At 44.5% G+C, this 11352-nt stretch overlaps 1 protein-coding gene and 1 long non-coding RNA gene across 3 annotated transcripts in view; both read left to right on the plus strand.

Annotated features, from left to right (window-relative positions):
- slc6a9 (solute carrier family 6 member 9) overlaps positions 1-11057 on the plus strand; it is a 70642-nt gene extending 59585 nt beyond the window's left edge. For both annotated transcript variants that reach the window (XM_030364811.1, XM_030364810.1), the window contains 6 exons: positions 667-904; positions 2144-2278; positions 2835-2934; positions 3301-3401; positions 3789-3959; positions 5343-11057. In XM_030364811.1, the coding sequence (XP_030220671.1) occupies positions 667-904; positions 2144-2278; positions 2835-2934; positions 3301-3401; positions 3789-3959; positions 5343-5609 (1012 nt within the window). In that variant the 3' untranslated portion in view covers positions 5610-11057. The remainder of the gene's footprint in view (positions 1-666; positions 905-2143; positions 2279-2834; positions 2935-3300; positions 3402-3788; positions 3960-5342) is intronic.
- LOC115549545 (uncharacterized) lies at positions 3969-4320 on the plus strand. The gene is made up of 2 exons (XR_003977781.1): positions 3969-4077; positions 4229-4320. It is a non-coding gene; the product is annotated as an uncharacterized LOC115549545 (long non-coding RNA).
- Positions 11058-11352: the final 295 nt, after the last annotated feature.

Raw genomic sequence — 11352 nt, forward strand, 5'->3', positions numbered from 1 at the left:
CAGTCCTCCTGGCCTCCACTCCCCCAAAGCCTGGACACCTGCTGTCCCTCCCAGCGATCCCATGGGACCCCCTCACCGCCTCCACCACCACCACCCTCCCCAGAGGCCCTCCCTGGAGGGCCTGTATCGAGCGAGCGCAGTGCAACAGCTGGGGCAGTGGAGGACTGTCGGGTTTGAGGCCGCAGTTCAACTTGCGGTGTATATGCTGTCCCTCTAGATCTTTTAATGAGCCCCCATAACTGTTCTGTTACCCTCAGATTGTGGGCGATAACCATGTGATGCGTTGCATAATTGAAATTAAACTGTAATTTGAAGAATATCATGATGGAGTACATGAGCAGAAATCCTCGGTTCTTTCCATTATAAAAGTTTTGTGCTCCATATTGAGGCAATCTCTCTCTCGTTCTCCCTCTCTCTCGTTCTCTCTCTCTCTCTCTCTCTCTCTCTCTCGTTCTCTCTCGTTCTCTCTCCCTCTTGCTCTCTTTCTCTCCTTCTCTCTTGCTCTCTCTCTCTCTCTCTCTCTTTCTCTTTCTCTTTCTCTTTCTCTTTCTCTCTCTCTCTCTCTTGCTCATGCTCATGCTCTTTCTTGCTCCTTCTTCTTCCTTCTTTCTTTCTTTAACACCTTTCTTGCTCTCTCCCCCCCCACCCGCTCGCCCCCCACTACAGGGACAGCATCATCATCAGCATCACCAACTGCGCCACCAGCGTGTACGCCGGCTTCGTCATCTTCTCCATCCTGGGCTTCATGGCGCACACGCTGAACGTGCCCGTGTCCGAGGTGGCGGACCACGGCCCCGGGCTGGCCTTCGTGGCCTACCCAGAAGCCCTCACCCTGCTGCCTGTCTCGCCCCTCTGGTCCATGCTGTTCTTCTTCATGCTCATCCTACTGGGACTGGGAACCCAGGTAAGGGGAGACGGTCAAAGAGCAGTGGATTTGAGGAGCGGATTGCAGTTTGTGGTCGCAGTTCACTGGGTTTCCTCTAGGGGAAAATCAAGCGGAAATTCAAATCGCATGCATACAGAGAATCAGCTTCGAGAGAATATTATTAAATTGTTAATTATTTCGTTCAATCCACTGTGGAAAATAAATGCAGGTCATGGGAACATACATGATACAAACATGAATAAAGAGAAAAAATAATAAAAAATACCTGGTTAGATAAAATATTAAAAATAGAAAAATTAAAAAAAACTCTAAGAAAGTTGGAGACAACTGCTTGAAAACCATCTGACCAAGCCATGTCACACATCACACACACGTTTGAACAAATCACATCTATACAAAAAACAGTACTACAAGTATGGCAAACACATTGAGTCAAAACAGAGCTCCATGTACGGCAAACACATTCAGTCAAACTAGTACTACAAAGTAGGACAAACAAACAGGAATCCAAATTGGACGGCTTGGCCAGTCTGTCCACGCGAGTCCTCACATCACACACACGTTGGTACCCTACAGGTGTTGCATAACATCATGTGTGTGTGAGCACATCACACACGATACATTTGGCCAAATTACCCCCAGAAAAACGCCTTTGGATGGCCGTGTAAAGAGACAACCATGCCCTGGTGTTTTCCCTGAACACACACCCTAGTCTTGGATACCCTCGTCTTTGTTTGCGGAAGCACCAAAGTGTGTGCGTTTGGCCTTGAGGGCGCATGACTACACATGGATACACAATGAAGTCACTAGCAGGGCTGTCCTTCATATGTCCCTGGTTCCTGGGAATACACTTCTTCACTAGGGAAAACAACTGGTTTTCAGACAATATGATTAGGTGGTTCAGTCTCGTTCGACCGGTAGAGTATGGCATTAACACTAGCAAGAGTTAGAGCTTTGAATCCCACTGAAACCATGCCATGAAATAAATGAACATACTGTATTGTAAACGAGGCCATAGTGATTTGGACTGGAATTTCCCTGCAGGGATTCATATTGTATTTTAATACAACATTTTTGCAAAGGTTTTTACCGTACTTTAACTGTACTTCTACCGTACTGTTCTGACTCCATGTGTTTGCCGTACTTGTAGTTCGTTGTTGACTCCATGTGTTTACCGTGCTGTAGTTCTGTTTTGACTCCATGTGTTTGCAGTACTTCTAGTTCTGTTTTGACTCGCTGGGTTTGCCGTACTTGTAGTTCTGCCTGCTGGAGACGCTGACGACGGCCATCGTTGACGAGATCGGGACAGACTGGATCATCAAGAACAAACCCATTGTCACCCTTGGCGTGGCCATCATAGGGTTCTGTCTGGGAGTTCCTCTGACCACACAGGTAGATTATAATACAATAAAGATAGTCCGCCTTTTGAACAGGTTTTACAAAGTGCTCAGCATAGGGAGAATAAAAGCAGATGACCCAGCAATGCAACACAATGCACACAACACAACTGGAAGGAGTTGGACATGAATACAATCATTTAAAAAAGGAAATGACTGTAGGAACTGTAGAGATCTGACTTAGTGTGAGGACAGACAGACAAACCAAGCTTAACAATTGAAAAAAGAAGTTAAGAAATTAAAGATACATGAGTTACCAACCCACTCATAGTATTTCTCCCTTCTGAAGCTCCACGGAAATGAGAGCAATTCACTTTAAAAGAGAAGCCATTCAGGTCCGATTCACTGGAGGGTGCAGGTTCGATACCCATCATGTCCAAACCATGGTTGCATATGCCAAGCTACAAGCGAACAATTGAAGAGATGCCAGTGTTTACATATGCAGAAGTGTGATTGTGCGTTACCTAAAGGTAGGATTGAAGAATTTAAAATAAAGTCTTCTCCCAAGGCCTCATTTTGAGTTCACCACCATGGTTGCATTGTGTTCTCAGGCCGGAATCTACTGGCTGCTGCTTATGGACAACTTCGCTGCTAGCTTCTCCCTGGTCCTCATCTCCTGCATCATGTGCATCTGTGTCATGTACATCTACGGTGAGGAACACTATTCCGCTTTTACTAAACTACTAGTCATCTATTAGGGTTGTGGTTGAGGCATCGTACTTGAAATATGATTTGCTGGACAAGTAACTCGTTCTATGCCATGTGTATCTATAACACCTGACAACTCTCTTCAGAATGTTTCATTGACCATTGATTTTTTTTTTAATATGAGGGACCTTTTCTATTTTCAAACTCAAACAAATGGACTCTCTACCTTTAACACTTTGTTGTGTGTTTGTCTGCTTTATGTGTTGTTGCGTTGTGTGTGTGTGGTTTGTTGGTTGATGTTGTGCTTGTGTGTATGGGTGTTATGGTGGTGTGTGTTGTGTGTATGTCTGTTTGTGTTGTGGTGTGCAGGCCACAGGAACTACTTCAAAGATGTGGAGATGATGCTGGGATTCCCCCCACCGCTCTTCTTCAGGATCTGCTGGAGATTCATCTCCCCCCTCATCATCTCAGTGAGTGGTCTACACACAAACACACACGCAGGCACTCACACAAACACACATTGCTATTAGAAAGCTAAGTTGTTTGTGCCAAACCAACCGAGGAACTCTGTCAAAGCAAACATATATTGCTGTTACTTTCATTTTGTCTGTACAAATGACAAACAACCGATACGTTTGCAAACAACACTGCACCGGGAAACTTCCGATGGGAGGATTACGTTGGCATTCAGTCATCAGGCTTGTCGTTTGGACCTGAGTCACCCGGCTTACAACAATCCGAGCATACAATTAAAAGTGGATTGACCCCAAAATAAATGTTATCAAGTTTGTAAAAAAAAGAACTGTCTTTTGAGAGTCGGACAAAGTGAAAGACGCTCTCCCTCCCCCTCTCCCCAGTTCATCCTCATCTTCACGGTGATCCAGTACAAGCCCATCACCTACAACGACTATGTGTACCCCGGCTGGTCCCTGGGCATCGGCTTCTGCATGGCCATGTCCTCAGTGATCTGCATACCCATCTACGCTCTCTACAGGATCTCCAGGTCTCCCGGGGCCACCTTCAGAGAGGTAGGAACCTCCTGACCCACCCCCTTGCAGTGAAGGACATGGCCTGATAAATGTTACGGTTGTGAAGGACAGATGTCAACAGATGTAAAGGACAGATGTCTACAGATGTAAAGGACAGGTGTCTATAGATGCGGAGGACAGATTTCGACAGATGTAAAGGACAGATGTCTACAGATGTAAAGGACAGATGTCTACAGATGTAAAGGACAGATGTCTACAGATGTAAAGGACAGATGTATGCAGATGTAAAGGACAGATGTAAAGGACAGATGTCTACAGATGTAAAGGAAAGATGTGTACAGATGCATAGGACAGATGTATATAGATGTATACAGATGTAAAGGACAGATGTATGCAGATGTGTAGGACAGATGAAGGACAGGTGAATGCGGAAAGGTGTTCCTCACCATCATCAGTTTAGCGTTTCCTTCATGTCACAGCTGTAATCTCGACGCGTTAGGATAACCAAGAGCATGAAGGTTATCTACAACACAGCCTGTTTCTCTATCGTCATCATCAGATGGTGGTAAATGGGATGTTATGCAACAGTGACATTGTAGTATTTCCATTTCGAGCTTTTATCTTATGAGGCACCTAATATAACATTATAGATAATAGTCGGTGCCTTCCAACATATATGTTCAGTCTACACATTGAAACCATCTCTCTCTCTCCCTATCTCTCTGTCCACCCCTCTCCCTCCCCACTCTATCCATCACCCTCTCTCCCTTCCCCTCACTCTCTTCCCCTCTTATCTATCTCCTCCTCTCTCTCTCTCTCACCCTCACCTCCCTCTCGCCCATCCTCTCTCTCTCCCCCCACTACCCCCCCCCCGCCCTCTCTTCCCTCTCTCTCGCCCACCCTCTCCTCCCTCCCGCCCTCTCTTCCCTCCCCCCTCCCACCCTCTCTCCCCCCACTACCCCTCCCACCCTCTCTTTCCTCCCCCCTCCCACCCTCTCCTCCCTCCCACCCTCTCCCCCGCCCTCTCCTCCCTCCCCCTCCCACCCTTTCCTCCCTCCCTCCTCCCACCCTCTCTGCCCTCCCCCCTCCCACCCTCTCCCCCGCCCCCTCCCACCCTCTCCTCCCTCCCCCCTCCCTCCTTCTCCTCCCTCCCCCCTCCCACCCTCTCTCCCCCCACTACCCCTCCCTCCCCCCTCCCACCCTCTCTCCCCCCACTACCCCTCCCACCCTCTCTTCCCTCCCCCCTCCCACCCTCTCCTCCCTCCCACCCTCTCCCCCGCCCTCTCCTCCCTCCCCCCTCCCACCCTCTCCTCCCTCCCTCCTCCCACCCTCTCTTCCCTCCCCCCTCCCGCCCGCTCTCCCTCCCCTCTCCCGACCGCTCTCCCTCTCTCCCCCGCCTTCTCTTCCCTCCCCCCTCCCCAGCGGTTAAGGAACGCGTGCAAGGCGGACCCCAAGTGGGGCCCCGCCCTGAGGGAGCACCGGGTCGGCCGCTACGCCCCCATGGTGTCCGGAGCCGAGGACGGCCTGGAGGTGCTGCCCCTCAAGGAGAAGGAGGAGACGAAGGAGAAGGAGGAGCTGAAGGAGGAGGAGGAGGCGCGGGAGAGGAAGGAGGACGTCTGTCTGACCATCCAGCAGGGCAGCAACGGCTCCACCGCCACGCAAAACACCCCCAACCCCGCCGTGGCGTAGACGCCGCAGTACCGCCCCCCACTAATAGAGGGCGACACACCTGTCTGCCTCCTCCTCTTCCCCCACCCTCTCGTTATTCCTCCCCCCATCCTATCTCCTCAGTCCACCCACAAGCACCTCCCTCATCCCTTACTTTCCCACAATGCAATGTGGGGGAGGTCCCACCCACTGGAGATCCTTACATATTGTAGGGGCTTATTATTTCTGACCTAACCTCTTCCGTCTCTGTGTGTGAGTGTCGGATCTAGAGCAAATAAGGAGAAGAAACAAAACAAAAGAATAGGAATCACAGATGATTTTTTTTCGGATAGGGAACATAGAGGTGTTATTGTTTGTTTTGTTTCGCATAATTTAATAATGGCGTTCATTTTTTTTCTTTACTTTCCATCTTTTTTACAAACACCCCCTCCCCCCAACCCAACGTCCTCGTATGCAGAATCGGTTTCTGAGGGTGGTACCGATGGCCACACCCTCTCATTCAAATGACCATCGAGCCCAAATCACCAACCACTGTCCCCTGCGGGTTCAAACAGCTAGCATAGCGGGACACACACTGTCGTGTGGTCCTCCCGTGGGGGGCATCGCTCCGCATGCAGACACTCAGATGTCAAGTGAACATCTCTTGTGGTTTAGACCGTCCTCGAGCATGTTCTGCTGTTTACGATCAACCATGACGTTCTGAGGACCTGCTTTATGAGGACACATACACACACACACACACACACACTCACACACACACACAGCAACAATGATCAGAATTGTTGTTAAAGCTATCGTATAATAGAATGACCTCAAAGTCGAGCTCCACTAAGGACAAGACCTCTTTTACTTTTAGGCCGATCACAAGTATTGCACAAGCACAATGAATGGCTTGCTAACATTGAGGGTCCTCACAAAGCTCAATTTCCCCAGGGAGTGTGAGGATGGATTGACTGTTTACTGTAAAGCTGCTACCCTTATCGAGTCATTACCAGGCACAGAAGCATACGATAATGGTCCATGTGCGGCAATCTTCTGTGCCGTCTTCTTTTTTGCATACACAAGGTCTTCTAACCTAGCACAAGAACACCCCCACACACACACACACACATACCATGCTCTGTTTTGATTGGTCATTCTTGCCGAAGCACAAGAGAACCCAATAGATATTCTCAGGGTCCTACTAGCTCTCTGGTTTCATGTCTACTACTTCCAAGGAGATAACACTGGTGCCGCGATTGGCTGACTCGCATCATAACGAATTTTAAAGATTCAATATTTCAGTATCACGTTATTTAATTAATTAATGAATACATCTTGGTATGCATGAGCAAGCGCATATATAAGCAAAAAAAACACAAAGCACGAAATAAGTGAGACACTTTTCAGTGTGTCGCAAAAATAAAAGGAGAAGAAAGTGCCATCATCATTATAAAGGTCTTCCGAGGCATTTTTTTCCCGAAGGAAATGCTGATTTTCAGTCGTAGCATCTCAAACTTGTTAGGCTGTAGAGGAGTTGGTCTTTAATCTCAACAGGAGGATTCTTCGGGGGTCCGTCCCTCAGAGACTTTCTCGTGTCTCAGCTTTCTCTCTCGCTTTCTCTGATGAGATGTCGCAATTGACGCAGTTATGGCATGTTACCAAAACACTTGTTAAGCATGCATGGACATGTATGTATGGGTGCCATAGAGCGGTGCGTGGGTTAGAAATCGCGTCCTTCGTAGCTTTGTATGGAATCACCGCAGTCACAGTGAAACATTTTAATGTATTTAAAAAAAACATCATGTTTTTTTTGTGTAATCTCTGAGCCAGTTTGTTGTGATTCAATGATTTAATTAAGATAAGAGGGGACAGCGGTTTGTTGCCATTTTTTTTTTTAAAGATGCCACTTGTTTCTAAAATGAAGTCATATAAACCATTGTGAAAGCAATAGTCATCTTAACTGAATGATAGTAGTTTTAATGTAGTTGTATAGAGTTGTTCTATTGATAGACGTGTCTTATTACCTCTTCTTATTGTAAAGTAACATAGTACATAATTCTAAAGAAGAAAACGTGTTTATTTGGTAAAGACGCTACAGGATCATAATGTAATCTTAATGTTTACCATTGCTCTTCTGTTATTGGTTCCTTGCCTCTTTGTGGGAGGCTGTGATAGGGCAGCAGTGAAAGCCGTTGGATAATGAAGTAGGGCATGTTGGTGGGAAGGGTGGGAAAGACCATCGCGATGGCATCTACAGTACGTTAAACCCGGCGCCATGACTGGACTGTCAAGCATTTAGCAAGTGTTTGCGTTTAGATAAAACAGCAAAGGAAGTTACACAATTCCCTTAATTACTCTGTTCGCATTTTTAACACTTGTTTTACGATATTATGATAATGCAGATTCAACCGTTACAGTCAGAATTCTTAATCTCAACATGGGTTTGATTCTCTGGCGGAGAAGATGCAGTTGCTCTAGCAGTCCACCAGGTGGTATGGATTGGGTACTCAGGTTAGCGAAGGCACAATAGCACAAACTAAGGCTAAATGGTCGGTGTTAGGATGACAGGCTTGATAACGATAATTATGATGATGAGCACACATTTTTTCTAACCAGGTTTTCTTTTTCATTATTGAAGACGAGATTGAATTATATGTACCTTTTTCTTACCTTGTTAGCACATATCTCATATTAGATCATATTATGCATCCATTCCACAAATCGTGCCAAAAGAATTACAAGAGCTAATTTCTGTTACATATTTTACATTAAAAAAAACAATTACTCAACAGTTACTCCTCTAAAGGTGCATTCACACCAAAAGCAAAGCGAATATTCTAACTTTTCTTGTGCGAGGGATTCAGAATCAAGGGAAATTCAACCGTCAAAGTCAAAATATTTCAATTTGAACGAACACACGAATGAGGCGAATTTGCGTCATTCGCACGAGTAGGATTTGAGTGAACCACGTTGTTTGCGCTGAAAAATGTACATCTATTTGTTCCTCTGCCTTGGTTTTGTATGTATTCAAAGTCAATCAAAGCCAAAAATTTGCTTTGGTTTTGGTTGAACACACCTTTAAACAGGTTTTGTGATGCATCACCGTGGTCTAGTGGGCCGGCCTAACAATATCGACCAATGGCAACATCATTGGGGCCTGATCTACTTCCTAAGAAAGCAATAGGTACTACCAATATCTCCTGAATGATAATCAAACCGTTTTTACTTGAGGAAACTTGGATATTGCTGACGTAGGGGGAACAGTTTGCAAAGACTCTTTATCCTTGGAATAGATATCTTGTGCTAATTCTAGCTTTCATTTTGTCAGACCATTTGATCTTCCCACCTGGATGGGAGGTTATAGGGACCTCACCACAACCCCTAGATGGTGAAAAGTCTTCATTTTACTAACCTTTTTGTTTCATCTCTCTGTCCGAACATAAAAGGTTGCTTGAAAGGTTTCATAATGAGGTAGCTAAATTAAAGCTAACTTATTGTACACATTAAATAACTGATAGGAACAGTGTAAGCCTAGACTCAATTTGGCATGATGAGGGAATCTTGTCAGTTTGCCTTGATTTTTTTCAGACCACCTTCCAATCAAAATATTTTACTCATGTGAATACAATATTCACAGTATATAAGAAGTGGGACAGCGCGTTGATTCAACTGATGGCCACCATTCAATTCATGCCGGTCTTCTGTTTTATTTCTGTATACTGCGAGCCCTACTGCCGCCATTTTGTGTGTCTCTATATCACACCCTATGCCATCTCCGCCAGCCCTACCACTCTTCCTGCTCTTTTGTACAGTAATGTAAAAACATAATTATAATGATTATAATCGGGCTGATGTGTGTAGGTGTAAGGTTTATCTTTGTTTTTATTTTGAGGGGGGGAGGCAGGGTAGGTGTTATCTACGGGAGGTTCTGATCATTGGTTTGGTTCTTCATTGACTGCTTTGTTATTTTCTCGTAGGTGTAATTTAGGTAATGTTGTGCGTATCGTGTTTACTCCCGAGTAGTGTACTAGCGGCCGCTGCTGAGCGTGCACGTAGAACGCACACGTAGAGCGGCCGTAGTGTTAGCACGTAGCTGTCCTCATGTTTCTAACCCGTCGAGGCTAGCCGAGTCTTTTGTCTGCTAATGAACACAGTCTACCTTTTAAGAAAAAAAATGTTTTGTACTAAAAGAAAAGAGAAAGAAAACGACATACCGTATTCTATCGTCAAGATTTTAAGCATCATTTATGTTTTTGAACTTGTATACATAGAAAAGTTAAATAGAGCAAGACGAAGCCAGCTGATATCAAACGTATTGCCATACACGATGCTTTTGATCCAAACTTCAAGCACTTGGGGATTGCAGGAGGTTTTTACAGCTAGTTTGGTCAAGACGAATGGCATTTTAGTGGCAAATAAAGGCCATTCTTTTTAACAGTTCTTGAAAGCATTTTACAAAGTGTGGTGCCAACTGACACATAGGATCCTCATTGGTATTGACATCAATTTTTGTTCCTCAAATAGTTTCACAATTTGATGAATCCTACCTTGTTTTCACAGTTTAAGAAGCTACATCGTGCTATCTTCCCATCTTGCAGTTGGTTGACCCAAGAGCATTACCAATTCCGGGGTTTCAGTGATTTAAGGAGGTGAGGTTAGAGATGATCTTTAGAGGTTGAAGTGTCTGATTCCAACTTAAAAATGTTAGTGGCTCCTTTTTGGATTGCTTGGTCATTGCTGGCATGGATAAAATCAATATGTTGATCCAATTAGTGAGATTGTCAAAGATTGTGCAATTTGAGAGGGGAGAGATTTATTTAGTTATTTACTCGAAAACACAGAAACACTACTGAAGCGCTCTACCTTTCAGCCCGGATAGATGACTAGAAAGTATTTTGGTTGTTGAAATGTGCTACTGCAAGGTTTTGAGGCATGGTGCAACTTTGAAAGATTTTTTCAAATAAAACTGTGATTATTTTGTTTTGTTTTGATAATTTGTTTGTGATTTGTTGCAATTCTCTGACAATTGCCGAAACAACCTTGAATTTCGTACTACTACTGCTTCTCATACATGCTAAATGTCTAATGTAATTTAATATCTATATCTATATATAGATATCTATATATCTATATATAGATATCTCTCTATATATATATATATATATTCTATCATGTCATGTCAATTATGCCTTTTTTCAGTGGTCTGAAACACAACACACTGATGGTTGAATACTGCTGTCATTGCTCTGCCGATGTGAAAACCTTCACAAGAAGAGGGGAAATAAAAGCACAAAAGAGAACACAGCCCTGCGACATTCTATCATATCTATCTATCTTCAAATCTATCCATCTATCCTCTTGTCTATCCGTCTAACAGTGTGTTCAACCTTTTAGGGCCAAAATCCATTGAAATGTCTTAGTCCTGTCAGCTGTATATCGTAAAATGTTCAATTACAAAATGGCAAATAAAATCTATTTTAAAGATCAGTATGTGGTAGTGTTTCTGTTCCTACAGCGGCTTCATCGTGTGGTTTAATTATTTATTCTTATAAAATTTGTTCGTTCACAATAGATGTGGAAACCATAGCAACAGGGTAAGAACATCAGTCTTGCATCAGGACTTTCTGCACTACATTTGACAGACCTGTGTGAAGCCCATCAGGAATCAGGGTGTGTCCCAGTTCAATGCCATCTATAGTTTGCCGTAACAGATAACTTTACTATCACAGTAAGGGATTATTTTGACGGAAAACTACTTTATAGTTTCAATAAACTTTTAGGG

The sequence above is a fragment of the Gadus morhua genome, chromosome 8 (genome assembly GCF_902167405.1).
Source record: "Gadus morhua chromosome 8, gadMor3.0, whole genome shotgun sequence".
Classification (NCBI taxonomy): domain Eukaryota; kingdom Metazoa; phylum Chordata; class Actinopteri; order Gadiformes; family Gadidae; genus Gadus; species Gadus morhua.